At 42.9% G+C, this 15,796-nt stretch overlaps 1 protein-coding gene across 1 annotated transcript; it reads left to right on the plus strand.

Moving 5' to 3' along the window:
- The first annotated feature begins 111 nt into the window (after nucleotides 1–111).
- LOC138971238 (uncharacterized) lies at nucleotides 112–15,601 on the plus strand. The gene is made up of 6 exons (XM_070343929.1): nucleotides 112–1,198; nucleotides 4,846–7,271; nucleotides 8,578–8,765; nucleotides 9,584–9,715; nucleotides 10,407–10,543; nucleotides 10,886–15,601. The coding sequence occupies exons 2-6, from the start codon at nucleotides 5,103–5,105 to the stop codon at nucleotides 11,518–11,520; spliced, it is 3,261 nt and encodes a 1,086-aa protein (XP_070200030.1). The 5' UTR covers nucleotides 112–1,198; nucleotides 4,846–5,102; the 3' UTR covers nucleotides 11,521–15,601.
- The last annotated feature ends 195 nt before the right edge of the window (nucleotides 15,602–15,796 follow it).

Consider the following 15,796-nt stretch of genomic DNA (forward strand, 5'->3'; position numbering starts at 1 on the left):
TTAACACAGAGGGGGAATCGAGACGAGGGTCGTGGTGTATGTCTGTGTCTCTGTCTGTCTGTCTGTCTGTCTGTCTGTCTGTCGTGTGTGTGTAGAGCGATTCAGACTAAACTACCGGATCGATCTTTATGAAATTTGACATGAGAGTTCCTAGGAATGATATCCCCGGACGTTTTTTTTCATTTTTTCGATAAATGTCTTTGATGACGTCATATCCGGCTTTTTGTAAAAGTTGAGGCAGCACTGTCACACCCTCATTTTTCAATCAAATTGATTGAAATTTTGGCAAAGCAATTTTCGACGAAGGCCGGACTTTGGTATTGCATTTCAGCTTGGTGGCTTAAAAACTAATCAATGAGTTTGGTCATTAAAAATCGGAAACTTGTCATTGAAAGTATTTTTTTATTAAACGATCCAAAAATAATTTCATCTTATTCTTCCGTCATTTTCTGATTCCAAAAACATATACATATGTTATATTTGGATTACAAACAAGCTCTGAAAATTAAAAATATGAAAATTATGATTAAAATTAATTTTTCGAAATCGATTTAAAAAGAATTTCATCTTATTCCTTGTCGGTCCCTGATTCCAAAAACATATAGATATGATATGTTTGGATTAAAAACAAACTCAGTAAGCTAAAAAGAATAGACATACAGAAAAGCGTGTTATCCTGCTCAGCGCGACCATTACCGCACTATTCTGCATGGCTTGTCGATTTCACCTCTCTGATTTCACTGCCTTTGCCACGAGCGGTGGACTGACGAAACTACGAGTATGCGGTCTTGGTGAAAAAAGCAGTGCGTTCAGTTTCATTCTGTGAGTTCGACAGCTTGACTAAATGTTGTTATTTCGCCTTACGCGACTTGTTTTTTAATCCAGGACTTCAGTGGCGTTTTTGGTGGAAAGTAAGAGTCGGACATTACCACTGTATTAAAAAGAGAACATAAACTGAAAAAGAGGAAAGCAGTGATTTGTGTACCTGTACGTTGTTTCGGCTTATCGTTATCAAACTTTGATGGGTTTACTTTCGAAGGTATCACATGACTTCGTGTCAGTGACTGGCTGTGGACAATAGATAACTTCGTGATTGTATGCAGATGTGCTGATTAGACGATATGCACTTTCCCCTGTGGCTGACCTTAAGAAAATAGAGTTTTGTTCACTTCAGTATGTCTTCCCTCGAGGTTTGGGCGTAAGTCTGACTTTCAGTTTTGGATTGCGTACTTATATGATAGCATTTTAAATTTAAGTGTGAGTGTGTGTTAGAGAGTGTGTGTGTGTGTGTGTGTGTGTGTGTGTGTGTGTGTGTGTGTGTGTGTGTGTGTGTGCGCGCAGCTCTTCCGCCTTTATTTATAATGGTTAGCTCTTTTATTACGATTGCATTATACATTTTGCGAGGCATCATGCATTTATTCATCACAGAACCAAGATACAACTAACTCACTCTCTCTCTCTCTCTCTCTCTCTCTCTCTCTCTCTCTCTCTCTCTCTCTCTCTCTCTCTCTCTCTCTCTCTCTCTCTCTCTCCCAAGAACGTTTTCCTCCTATCCAAGTTAAAGCAATTTACAGACAGAAGGACTCTGGAAATGTTCCACCATGCTCATATAATGCCTCACATTAATTATGTTTCGACGCTCTGGGATGGCAGCAGTGATGTCCACTTGAAAAAGTTAGACTCTCTCTATCGTCGCTTGGCCAAACTCATCGTAAAGGATAATGCTCAACAGATATGAAATTAAAAATGCTTAAACTTTCTTCCACTGGAAAAGCATCTCAAGTTAAACAAAGCCATTTTCATGCATAAATTGTATTACGGTAAAGTGCCGATTTACATTACATCATTACTTATATGGGTCGGTCAACTTGATCCCACCGATTCCACGAATTGACCTGTATAAGACCAGTCTTGCTTTTTCGGGTACTTCAGTTTGGAATTCGCTTCCATCATCCTTTAAGCACTTAAAGTCATTAAAAAGTTTTTAAAAATGTGTTAAAAACCACTTAATGTCCGAGTAGTTGAACGCCTTTTGATTTACCACACTTAGTATTACGTCAAGAATATGCTGTGCATTGTATGTTCTGAACATAATTTTGTTGTACTATTGCTACATGTTCGACTGCTACCAGCTTGTATTTATAATTACCTGCATAGTATGCATTTGATTTTATGAATAACCACATATGTATGCTCTTCATGCCTTATCTTCATCATCATCATCATCATCATCATCATCATCATCGTCATCTTTATTATCACGTGCTGAAGTTTTCCGACCTCCTTTTGGTGGTTAACTTTTTAACTTTTTAATTTTTATTTTTTTAATTATATAATTGTGTGTCTATGCCTCTCTCTCTCTCTCTCTCTCTCTCTCTCTCTCTCTCTCTCTCTCTCTCTCTCTCTCTCTCTCTCTCTCTCATGTACATAAACTTATACTATTTCACTAATTATGTATTCATGTAGTAGTAGTTATCATAGTATATTTAGTCCTTCTTCAGGGCGAGGGCCAGATGCAAAAAAGTATTCCTATGCTTATTCTGTTACCCTCGTAAAATAAAGAATTTTATCATCTCTCTCTCTCTCTCTCTCTCTCTCTCTCTCTCTCTCTCTCTCTCTCTCTCTCTCTCTCTCTCTCTCTCTCTCTCTCTCTCTCTCTCTCTCTCTCTCTCCTGACCTCCCGCTGCCTATGTCATATGACACTTTGTAATCTCAGATACCTAATCGTTCTTTTGATCTACTGAAATAAGTGCTAGGCATACGAGGATATCCGTCGCGATATAACCTTCGTGGTTGAAAACGACGTTAAACACCTAAATAAAGAAAGATAAAGAAAGAAAGATACGAGGATATGACGTCATAAAACACCGTTAACAAACACGTTGTCGGCGTGAATTGTTTCTGCAATGCTTGCAACACGACTGATGTACACGGAGACTGGTTGGCACGTTATCTGATGTAATGCATCTACATAATCAATCAACGTAGACTAAATATAGTGAAATCACCGCTGAGAAGACCGCATTCTTTGTCTGAAAGTCAGTGCAGGTTGTAAAAATGCATTATTTTTCTCAAAGTAGGCCTACAGGTTGTGAAACTACAACAATATTTTGTTCTTGAAAGTCAGTGCATGTTGAACTTGAAAGTAAGAGCTAAAAAAATACCTTTCGCCGCTTCGAACTGCAGTAGAACCCGCTTAATAAACACACGGTTAATAAGGACAACCGCTTTTAAAATACACTTTAGTCCGGTCCGGATTTATCACTATATGGCCCATGTAATAATCCCTCGGTTAATAAATACAAAAATCCGGTTAATAAAATTGGCGAAATTGGGTATTTTTTCCGTGCTGGGGACGCTCACTTAACACAAATTTGACTATGTATTGTCAAACACGGAGCGATATCTACTCACCCGACAGACGATGCAAGCATTTGCTGAAGCTTAGTGAGCTAAGTTCAGCGAAAATTGTGATTTAGGGGGGAAACGAGATCACGAGACTATTAGATCACGTTTGCATTCTCTCCTACACACGTGTTGATGCCGACATCCGCGCATTTCTGCGCAAAGAGCCACTGCAACAGCTGGCAATGGACACGTTTTTCAACTGAACTGTACAGGTACATTTACTTCATGATCGCTTCCCTCACAGGAGAGGAAATTCTTTTTTCTTTCTGTTTGATTATTTTTTTTTTAATTCGGTTAATAAAAACTTTGGTTAATAAATACAAATTTGCCCAGTCCTGATGTGTTTTTATTAAGCGGAGTCTACTGTATACACATTACAGGACAACCGTCTGTCCATCCTTGCTGACAGGGTAGCATCAAACAAGTCGCGTAAGGCGAAATTACTACATTTAGTCAAGCTGTGGAACTCACAGAATGAAACTGAACGCACTGCATTTTTTCACAATGACCGTAATCCGCCGCTTGAACAAAACGGAGTGAAACTGACGAGCCTGTTCAGCGCGGTAGTGGTTTCGTTGTGCTGCATAGCACGCTTTTCTGTTCCTCTCTTCGTTTTAACTTTCTGAGCGTGTTTTTAATCCAAGCATATCATATCTATATGTTTTTGGAATCAGGAACCGACAAGGAATAAGATGAAATTGTTTTTAAATCGATTTCGGAATTTAATTTTGATCATAATTTTTATATTTTTAATTTTCAGAGCTTGTTTTTAATCCAAATATAACATATTTATATGTTTTTGGAAACAGAAAATGATGAAGAATAAGATGAACGTAAATTTGGATAGTTTTATAAAAAAAAATTACAATGTTCAGATTTTTAATGACTAAAGTCATGAATTGATTTTTAAGCCACCAAGCTGAAATGCAATACCGAAGTCCGGCCTTCGTCGAAGATTGCTTTACAAAAATCATAATGTCAATCAATTTGATGGAAAAATGAGGGTGTGATGGTGCCGCCTCAACTTTTACAAAAAGCCGGATATAACGTCATCAAACGTATTTATTGAAAAAATGAAAAAAAACGTCCGGGGATATCATTCCCAGGAACTCTCATGTAAAATGTCATAAAGATCGGTCCAGTAGTTTGGTCTGAATCGCTCTACACACGCACAGACAGACAGACAGACACACACACACACACACACACACACACACACACACACACACACACACACACACACACCATGACCCTCGTCTCGATTCCCCCTCTATGTTAAAACATTTAGTCAAAACTTGACTAAATGTAAAAACAAGAAAGGTATGTTGTTGGAACGTTTCATTAATAAGACTGACACAAAACGTTACGTTCACATACATATCGACCCAGCGGTCTTTTCAGTGCACAGACAAACACTAATTAGACCAAAATGTTCAGTCGCTTGCAGGGACGACATAAGCAAGGCAATCTTGCTCTTGACTGAGAGGGTAGCAGTCACGGCCCAGTGCAAGCAGCATGAGCAGTGAGAGAGGATGAGTGACTGACAGGGTAGCAGACACAGCAAGCAGCATGAGCAGTGAGAGAGGATGAGTGACTGACAGGGTAGCAGACACAGCAAGCAGCATGAGCAGTGAGAGAGGATGAGTGATTGACAGGGTAGCAGACACAGCAAGCAGCATGAGCAGTGAGAGAGGATGAGTGAGTGGCGCCTGGTGCAGGACCACCACAAGGCCGCCAGGACACGGGCCATCAGGGACCAGGCGCTATTCTGGGACACCGAGCTGCACGTGCAGGGCGAGGTCTTCCGCTGTCACCGCTACGTCCTGGCTCAGAGCTCAGACTTTTTCTTTCACCTTTTCTCTGCCGCCGATTTTGAGGGAGAACCTTGCAGACTTTCAGGCGCAGCTTCAACCTTCGCCGTTGAAACCCCTCCTGCGACTGGCTACTTTGAAACCCCTTCTGTGACTAACGCCGTTGCAACCCCTCCTGTGACTAACGCCGTTGCAGCCCCTCCTGCGACTGCCGATTTTGCAATCCCTCCTGTGACTGCCGACTTTGCAATCCCTCCTGTGACTGGCGAAGTTGAAACCCCTCCTGTGACTGGTGACATTGCAACCCCTGCTTCCACATTATCACCCACTACAACCCCCGCATCCAAACTTTCAGCCACCGGCGACGTTGCAACCCCTGCTTCAACTACTAGCGCGGCGGAGGTACACTTTTCTGACGTTCCTGCAAGAGTGACTGTCCATTTTCCTTCCGCTGCTGGAAACGGATCAACAGACTCGTACTCATCGGTGAAGGAAGCCTACAGCAACGACCAGCAACACGACACCAACAGAAAGTTGGAATCATTGTGTCTTTTGGGAGCGAGTTGCAACACCGTGACCGCTCCAGCCGTCAGCGGCAGTGAGACGGAACCGTCTGTCAAACAAGAAAGAGAAAGCAAACTTCAAAAACACATTAGCCGAGAACAAACAGAACCATCACTAAGTTCAGGAGTTGATGACAACACCAATCCGTTCACCAGTGACACCAATCTGTTCACCAGTGACATCAATCCGTTCACCAGTGGCAACAGTGAACCTGGTAGTAACATCTCAGAGTATGAGCTGCCGAAGGATAGCGAGAGCGCTGTGACAAGAGAACACAACCAAACACATTATTCACACCATACGCCGAGAAACATCGAAGAGCAGTTAAAGCCATGCGAGAACTCTTCCACTGAGACCTCAGCAAAAACTGAGGTAGACAGTGAACGTATAACAAGCAAGGGAAGCAAACAGGACGCGAGTTTAACTTCAAACAAGAACAATTCCTTTTCAAACGTAAGCTTATCTTCTCATTCTTCATTCTCAACACTTTCTGTGGAACAAGACGCCCTAGCGCCATCTTTTCACGAAGACACTGAAAGTTATAAGACCAATTATTCACATGTTAGCACATCGTCTCAGTCTTCGTTCTCAACACTTTCTGTTGAATATGATGCTTTGACTCAGTCTATTCACGTGGACAGTGAACGTCGTTCTAAACAGCAAGAGACGAAGACCTTCGTCGCAGACCCTTTTGACCAAAGTAGAAGTCTTTCCAGAGGCATTGACAGTTTCGACCAAACTAGATTTTTTAAAGCCGACTCTCTCAGCCAAAGTGGAAGTCTAGCTTGGGAAACTGACAGTTACGGTGAGAACCGATTTTTGAGGTTAGACTTCGTCTCTCCCGGTGCTTTCCGCGCCATCTTGGACGCTGTGTACCTAGGCGAAGACCCTGTGACGACCAAGAACTCAGTCCAGCTGTACAAAGCCGCCAGACGCCTGCAGATCGCAGGACTTGCCCAGCACTGCGAGTTCGCCATCTGCGACCTCCTTCACCGCCACCAACTCAACGCCAGCAAAATCATCAGAGATCCCGAGATGTCGGCCAGTTCCGTAATAACGCAGGCAGCACTGGATGTCCTGCTGACCGACTTTGGTCCCGACAGCTCCAAAGCGGAATGGTTTCTGGAACTCTCCCCCGAGATTCTGATCTCCGCGCTCAACGACCAGCGGTTGAACGTTCGCTACGAGGACGAGGTTTACCGAGCGTTGACGAACTGGTACGAGCACGACCCCTGGTCACGTGAGCGCTTCATGGGAGTGGCCTTGACCCACATTCGTCTGATCAACCTCGGTAAGAGAACTCTTGTGGAAGAGGTGCTGCTTCATCCTCTTTGCTCCCAGCAAGATCGAGGGGAGGGAGGGAGAAAGAAGAGCAGCGGAAGTGACGTCAGCCTAAGAGAGCTCGTGCAGCGTGCGCTGGCTTACCACCTACTTCCGGACAGACGCCATGATGAGTTGCTGAGCTGCGCAATGTTTCGACCTAGTCAGGTGATTGGATACTTTGTTTCTGCCTTCCTTACAAGTTCATCCTTTAGATTTTTCATTGTTGGCATAACGGTGTTTTTGTATTTGGGGGGTTTCCCCTTTTATTTTTCATTTTGCTGTTTTTATTTTTGTCATTTTTATTTCATAGGAAGCGGTTCGGATGAATAGTACATAAACTCTCTGTGGTTCTTGAATGCTTATTTCATTAGTTTTGTTATATTTAGTCAAGTTTTGACTAAATATTTTAACATCGAGGGGGAATCGAAACGAGGGTCGTGGTGTATGTGCGTGTGTGTGTGTGTGTGTGTGTGTAGAGCGATTCAGACTAAACTACTGGACCGATCTTTATGAAATTTGACATGAGAGTTCCTGGGTATGAAATCCCCGAACGTTTTTTTTCATTTTTTTGATAAATGTCTTTGATGACGTCATATCCGGCTTTTCGTGAAAGTTGAGGCGGCACTGTCACGCCCTCATTTTTCAACCAAATTGGTTGAAATTTTGGTCAAGTAATCTTCGACGAAGCCCGGACTTCGGTATTGCATTTCAGCTTGGTGGCTTAAAAATTAATTAATGACTTTGGTCATTAAAAATCTGAAAATTGTAAAAAAAAAAATGTATAAAACGATCCAAATTTACGTTTATCTTATTCTCCATCATTTGCTGATTCCAAAAACATATAAATATGTTATATTCGGATTAAAAACAAGCTCTGAAAATTAAATATATAAAAATTATTATCAAAATTAAATTGTCCAAATCAATTTAAAAACACTTTCATCTTATTCCTTGACGGTTCCTGATTCCAAAAACATATAGATATGATATGTTTGGATTAAAAACACGCTCAGAAAGTTAAAACAAAGAGAGGTACAGAAAAGCGTGCTATCCTTCTTAGCGCAACTACTACCCCGCTCTTCTTGTCAATTTCACTGCCTTTGCCATGAGCGGTGGACTGACGATGCTACGAGTATACGGTCTTGCTGAAAAATGGCATTGCGTTCAGTTTCATTCTGTGAGTTCGACAGCTACTTGACTAAATATTGTATTTTCGCCTTACGCGACTTGTTTATGCTTGGGAATTCACATTTTAAATCCAAAGAAAACACCTAGCTTTTGGGGTATCAGTGTTTGGAGGAACGGTTATGCCCTTGAATTCCTTTATGTGCACTAAACTAGTTAGGACTTGCACGGAAATTTGATTTCAAAATGTTATGCAGAGCGTTCATCCCTTGATACTGGTCTTGGCTCTCTGTGGTTGCAAGATCCTCCAGTTCTGAAAAACAAACCCCCCTTTCTGTGTTGACAGGCGTCGGAACGAGTCCTGCTTGTGCTGGGGGACCAATCAGACAAGATGTACGGGTTCAGCTTTGCACGGAGGGCGTGGTTTAAGCTGGCCCCACCTCCTCAGGCTCTGGGACTGGGCGTGGCTGCCTGCACCCACGGGGATGACCTGTACGTCAGTGGCGGGGACAAGGCCGCCACCAAGTCCTGGAGGTCTGTGGGTGGTAGAATGTGTTTGCGAGTTGCGATATCCTTCAAGTAGAACGTGTTCTCAGTCCCGTAGTAGTATTCAAGACTCCAACCCCAAACCTCATCCTCCCTGACACAGATATATAAGTACTCTATGATGATTATCTTCAGGACTAGCAGCCTGAATTTCGTTGAGGTTTCCCGTTTTTTCTTGTTTTTTCTGCATACGTGTTTGTGGGTGGGTTTTTTTTTTAAACGCTTAGACTTTCGCTGTGAACTTGGGATCTCAGGTGGACGATTGAGCTATGCCCCGCCCGGTCCCAAGGACTAAAACGACCAAACACATCCCTGAACCTATCCTTTGCGTAGATAGGAGTCTGGTACTCCCGCCGGCTAACTCAATGGGCACAAAACAAGGAGGGAATTGGATAGAGTACACTACATGACACTATGTTGTTCTAGACAGGACCAAATCCATATAGGTAATTAATATCAAGATGAACCGTTAAAGGCCTTCCTTAATGCAATGAGCCCAAAGTTGACTTCGTGAAGACTTCGCGAAGTCTTTCCCCCCGTAAACTCAGTGACAAAGCTTCTCGCAGCGAGCTTCGCGAAGTCGACTTCGCCCAATTATTATCAGGCTTTATTAATGTTATGCCTATATACTCCTCATTTCTCTCTCCTTTACCTTTTTAGTGTCGAATACTATTGACTTGCCTGAAAATGATGTCACCCCGATTTTTATTTGACTTTTGTATACGTACAAGTATCGCTCATCTAACAACAAGTGAAAAAGCCCAACACGACTTCTCTCCGACTTTTATTGGACTTTTTATGTCTAGGTATCGCGCATCTACCAACAAATGGAAACGTTTGAAGGACATGAAGACTGGACGTCGCAGTCACTGCTCCGTGTCTGTCGGGAACTGCATCTTCGTTCTGGGCGGCAAGGACGACAAACTGTTCATTCAAAAGTGAGAAGCTTTTTCAAAATGTGATATCCCATCCGCAAAACAAAATAGACGAATGAAAACTATAGAAAGCAACAGCAGAAATCTGACAGCATAACAAGAGCAACGGCACTTTTTATCCAGACCAAATTGATTCTGGGCTAAGTGAAGGTAATAGTTCGATGTGCCCTAGAACTGTTGAGCCAGGTACATATTTTTCCGTATTGTTATGCCCTCATATATTTAATCGAAGATAAAGATGACCGACTACTTCTGAGTCATTGTGAGTTATACGGAAGCACGCGATTCTGACTGACTGACTGACTATTTGGGGTTTAACGTCCTCTCAGGTATCTATGACCTATATTGGAACATGATGGGTTATTCGATGGTACGCGATTGTTTTGACGCAAATAAGGTCATAGTCACTCAAGTGTGTCGGGTTCAAGGTCATAGGTCACCTGACCGATGTTGGGTTGCTGTGCACGTCGTCGTTTAGCTAGACTCAGTCCAGTCACCACGTGATGATCTGAGACACTTTGATTTCTTGTGAGGCTTGACCCAATTTGGAAGGAGCTGCAGGTATCGGACTTCGACAATATGTTTTCGCGGAACACTTGTTTTGATTGATTATGAAGGGGAACTCTTTCATTTATACTATTTTGTCTTCTTTATCACTTACCTTATTTGTGTTTCACTTTTATTTTTGGTCAAGGGACACCCTTGACTCGGTGGAGGTGTTTGACCTTGAGAACAAAGGTCAAGGTTGGAGGGTGGTGACCGGGGGAGCCCTTCCGGTCCCTGTGAGGTCGATGGCGGCCGCTGTTGTGGGGGACAACATCTACATCTTTGGTGAGTTGTTGCTGATTGTCAAGTTCACGTAGAGGAAACGATGCGTGCATGTGTCTGTGCGTGTGATAAATAACTTTATCTCACGAGCTGTTTCTTTGTCTGTGGTATTCTAGTGTACAAATGTTTCTTCTATTTGTCCTCTAAAGAATACATACATAAGATTACTAGAGATTGTGGTAACTTTTTGTTGAGACTAGGGACAGACAGACTCTTGGCACGTCTACCTCTGTAACCTTGGATATGAAATAATTCATCCGTAGTGTTTAAAAAAACAAAACCCACAAAAGTCAATAGCGAGAATTTAACCGATAATGACATCCACATTTTTCCTGTCTGCAACAGGTGGACGAACTAACGGATTTCAACAGACTGTAGACGCCATCCAATGCTTCGACACTATCACCCAGCAGTGCTCCGTAGTTGGCCATCTTCCCTCCCCGTCATGCCTTGCGCGACCTTTTGTCGCCAAGAAAGCCGTCCATCTCCTGGAAACCAACGGCGAGATTCTTCGCTTCCAGCCCCAACACGTCGGAACGGAAATGAACGGGTTTGGCCCAAACAAGCCAAACCCATCTTCTGCCGAGAACTACCACCATTATCAAGCGAAGACAGACCACCAGAACGGCCTTCACCCTCCAAACGTCACTTCGCAGTTGAACGATTTTAGCGACACGCGTAACTATTCCAGCGTTCTTTCCGCAGAAGCTGTCATCAAAGTTGGCTATGTGCAGAGCCTGAGCTGGAAGTGGTACGGCGTTGCGCGGAATCACGAGGGCACGATTTACATCGTCGCCGGAGAGACGGGGATGCCTCATAACGCTTCCGCGCCGAAAATGTCTGTCGTCACTCTAAGCGACGATGACGTTCCAGCTTTCAACGGTCAGGCTCGCTTCGTCTGTCCCGAGAAGATGTCAATGTGTTACGTAAACTGTCACGTGTGCATTCCCAAAGCGTTTCTGGTGGAAAAAGTGGTGTGATCACTTATTTACTTGGATTGATGACTTTCGACAACCTGTAACTTCAATCTAAACAGTGAGGAGAAGCTACAGCAAAAAGAAGTCTGACTGCAATGAGTAGAAAACAAATTCAAATTCTTTCGTTTTTTCTGTCCTTCTTTCTTTCTTTCTTTCAAGAGATTTTGCACTTTCTTTGGTAAATTTGTGAAACTGCAATATTTCCGCTATTTTCAAAGGTTTAGGTGTATCTTTCTGATGGTCGACTTTTTCTTTTTGTATGAAAATAATTTGCCAGCTCTGCGAAACGACGGGTTCATTATTGAAAAGAGGTTTCGGCGTTTTTCAGACTGCCGTTGCCAAAAGACATCCTTGCTTTCTTTCTTTCTTTCTTTCTTTCTTGCTTTCGTTTTGTTTTCGTTAACCCTCTGGCTGCACATAAACTTTATGGGCAGTCTTATCCATTCTCGTTAACAACAGTGGAAGACAGCCTGTCGCACGACTGCTTCATACCCTGAATCCTTCCCGCAGTGGGGCACTGCGGCTATGAAATTAAAGGCCCCTCCTGTTTTTGGAACCGCAGGAGCTTTCTAGTTTGCTGTTAGGTAGATTTTTGGTTCCTCTTTCCTGTCATGCTCTCTTTTTCTTCATGAATTCTTTTCTTTTTTCTGCCTTCTTGCTCATTCACCTGTATTTTTTCCCAAAATCTCTTCTCTTGCCGCTTGTCTCGCGATTCATGTATAGTTTAATCTGTTAGTGTTCTGATGTAAGTCCAGCAGTAGATAGGTTAAGCCTATTTTAACATACTGGAAACTGGTAATCTTCCAGTAGGTATTAATTTAGTTTTACTAAAGCCTGCTGGGACACAAGTAATGGGTTAGTGCATTTGTAAACAGGAATCGCTTGACAAGTGGCCCCCTTCATCCCCCCCTTCCTCGTCCTGATATGGCTCTGCGTAGTCGGCTGGACGTTAAGCAACAAATAAACAAACAAACAAACCCTGAATCCTCCCTCCCTGCCACGGTCCCGCGTAGCCAAATAGGTTGAGGGACGTTAAAATCCAACGACCAACCAACCCTCCCTGCCACCCCCCCCCCCCCCCCCCCCTCTTTTAATTACTCTCCAGATAAAGGGAATGAAGGTAACTGGACAGATCGTGCATTTTTTTGTTATTTACTTTTTAAAATGATATACAAGGCTACAAATGCGAGTAGAAATGCTTAACGAGAATGACACCTGCTACAAATAAATGAGGACAATAAACGCGGCTATTTACTTTTACATACACGGAAATAGCGGAAATATTGCACTTTCACAAATTTGCCCATCAAAGTGCAAAATCTCTTGAAAGAAAGAGAGAAGGACAGAAAAAACGAGAGAAAACATGTTTGCCAGCGCTCAAATCAGGTTGAACCGTTGCCCAATTTCTTGTACTGATTTACTCCTGAGGATCATAACTGCTAGATAATCGTTTGTCCAAATCATCGAATTGCTTTGTTGAAACACACAGAGCAGTATTGTGGCAAAGTAATGCTTTTGAGTTAAAGTCGGATCAAGGGAAAAACAAGACCTTCTCATGTACCGACTTCCCTCGGTGCCATGACCTTATTGCAACCTGAATGATGACTATGATGATGATGTTGCTGCTTCATGTCCTATAGGCCTTGGGTTGATGATGCCTATTAAGGACTAGATAAACAACCTGAATATTTAATGGTGAATATAACGGCTTGACGCTCGTTCCGCTTGCAGTGGGCTAATAACACGCCACTGAGCTATATGTAGGTTCAAATACGCATAAAAAAATTTTACCAGCAAAATAGATGGTTTCAGCAGCAAATAGGAAGGAGTGAGCAGCGAATGTGAAGCAGCAAATTGGATGAATTCAACAGCAGAATAGATGAATTGAACAGCCAAGCAGATTTCTTTAACATCGTTTCATTCTTTGTAACCGCAAGACCTAGAGGGTGAAACATGCGGTTAGCATCACTGTACCCCAAGATAAGTACAGGGAAACCCTGCCATATCAACTTATACGTTGCGTCTGCATGGACATTCGCAGCATCAGCACCAAGTTTCAGCAGACGCTTGGTTGTCATGCACACCCTGAAAAAAGCCTCTTTCTGGTCATACGAACACTCAAAACCACAAACGAAAGTTACATCGTCATCATCAGGCACAGCTGTGGGAGAATCAGCCCATGCTGCAAGTTCACCCAGGGAAATTGTATGCTTTCCAAATTCTTTCATTCTCAGACCGTCAAGGTAATTTTTGAACTGGGCTTTCGAAGGCAAGTTTGCAAAGTCCCTATTGCGCAGTGCTACCAGAATCGCCCTTGGTTTTCTCACACCATCTCAGTCTGAACAGAGAATCAATCACAGTCCTTGTGTCTGGGTGAATCCCCCTTGTAGGCCGATCGATACGACCTACGTAGATCATTCTCGCTTCGCTGCCACACCCCCCCCCCTTCCTACTTCCCACCAGAAAGACGGAGAGAGAGAGAAAGAGTGTTTGTGTGTGTGACAGAGAGAAGGAGAGAGTTTTTGCCCGCTTAAACCTCCCAGCCAGTAACACCGTGCCCCACAATTACTTTAAGCATAGGGCCAAATGTCTGTTACCAAAACCAATTTTGTTTCATTTATTTACTGCAACTGACATTGAAAACGGGGGGAGGGGAGGGGGGGGGGGGGGTGCGGTGTCCTGACACCCTGGGGGTCAGCACTCATTTTAGGACAGAGCATTGACCTGATGACCGCAGGCGTTTGTCTCACCTTTTCCGACTCCTGCCTTAGCAAAGCCCCTGCACCGTCCACACACCCCGGCCTTCAGTCCTTCACACAAACGGTATTCAGTCCGCGGCGATGCACTTCTTCTTATTATTCTTCTTCTTCTTCGTTCATGGGCTGAAACTCCCACGTTCACTCATGTTTTTACACGAGTGGATCACGTGTATGACCGTTTTCACCCCGCCATTCAGGCAGCCATACGCCGCTTTCGGAGGAAACCGGCGATGCACTGAATATAGAGTCGTCAGCCTGCACCTTTTAGCACCAGTGAGTGCTTCATTTCTGGACAATTCTCTGCTCCCCCCCCCTCCCGCCACTCCATCTCACCCTCCTTACCCCCACCCACAGAACTTATAAGTTCTGTGCCCCCACCGAGCTTTTCTCCCGCACAGTAGCGTTTTCTTTTCCTCCCGTCTGTTTTCGCAGTCGAGTTATGTTGATCGGACCGCGGGTCGCGTCATTCCAGCTCCAATGCCACGGGGCTGTCCCCATACATTATTGTTGCTGACCCGAACTACGTCAGTGTCAGTGTCGTTGAAAGACAAAACTCGTTCGCCCTTCCTTCTGGACAAGTTATACTTTGTATAATTATGTAAAATGTTGAATTTTTATGTCCAATGTTTTGTAAAGCGCCATGAGACTGTTATCTGGCGGTGAAAAGCGCTATAGAAAAATGTTTTATTATTATTATTATTGTGCCACACTTATACACGATCACTCGTGTAACATCATGACTGCGTTTTATTGTTTGCCATGTGTCAGCATTGTTTTTGTATTGCTCACATAAGTCAATTCCACGTCGGAATATTTCGCCTTATCAACAACAGCACACAAAAACAAACAAGAAAAAATTTAGTTGTATCTGTGTTTACTTGTGTGTGAACGTGATGTTATGTTCGTCCGTTTGTCCTGATATTGTGTTTTTGTTCTGTCTTGTTTGTTGGCCATGTACATCAAAAACATGTCTATATGAGAAAAAAAAACCATTAGGACATGTTATTAGCCAAATGCTTTATTACAAATCATATGTCATATTTTTGCCAACTGTGAATGAACAAGTATGAATAGACAATTCTATGTGCTGAAGGATGCATGTTTATTGATTAAAAGCCTAACAATGATGTGCATGGCAAACTTAAAAATTTGTAACAAAAAAATTGAGTTACAAAATGGAACAACAAAACCAACAACAACTTGACTTTAATAAACATAACAATGAAATAAAAGTTTCCCACCATGTACTTCGTTCGTTCATTTAAATGTATTGCTTTGTGTTGATGCAGTTGTTCAGAGATAATAAACGTGACTGGTGGTACAAATGCACGTCTAAAGGCTGAAGAGAAAAACAATGATTCATTGCGTCCCATGTGGCGAAAAAGGGATGAACAATGTGTGAAAACACCGACATTATTTATACAAGCCATTTATTTGTTTTTACTACGTCAATTATCGCGTGGTGTGCAAGCCTGATTTGATTTTTTCTGTTTTACAGAGACACATTGAGATCACCAAAT

This window comes from Littorina saxatilis, linkage group LG7 (assembly GCF_037325665.1).
Source record: "Littorina saxatilis isolate snail1 linkage group LG7, US_GU_Lsax_2.0, whole genome shotgun sequence".
Taxonomy (NCBI): domain Eukaryota; kingdom Metazoa; phylum Mollusca; class Gastropoda; order Littorinimorpha; family Littorinidae; genus Littorina; species Littorina saxatilis.

What these genes read in the sequence shown, in the direction of transcription:
- LOC138971238 (XM_070343929.1), top strand. Translation starts at nt 5,103, where the DNA reads ATGAGTGAGTGGCGCCTGGTGCAGGACCACCACAAGGCCGCCAGGACA. An exon ending in CAATGTTTCGACCTAGTCAG is followed by an intron (nt 7,272 to 8,577) that starts GTGATTGGATAC and finishes CTGTGTTGACAG; the next exon opens with GCGTCGGAACGAGTCCTGCT. An exon ending in GCCGCCACCAAGTCCTGGAG is followed by an intron (nt 8,766 to 9,583) that starts GTCTGTGGGTGG and finishes TTTTATGTCTAG; the next exon opens with GTATCGCGCATCTACCAACA.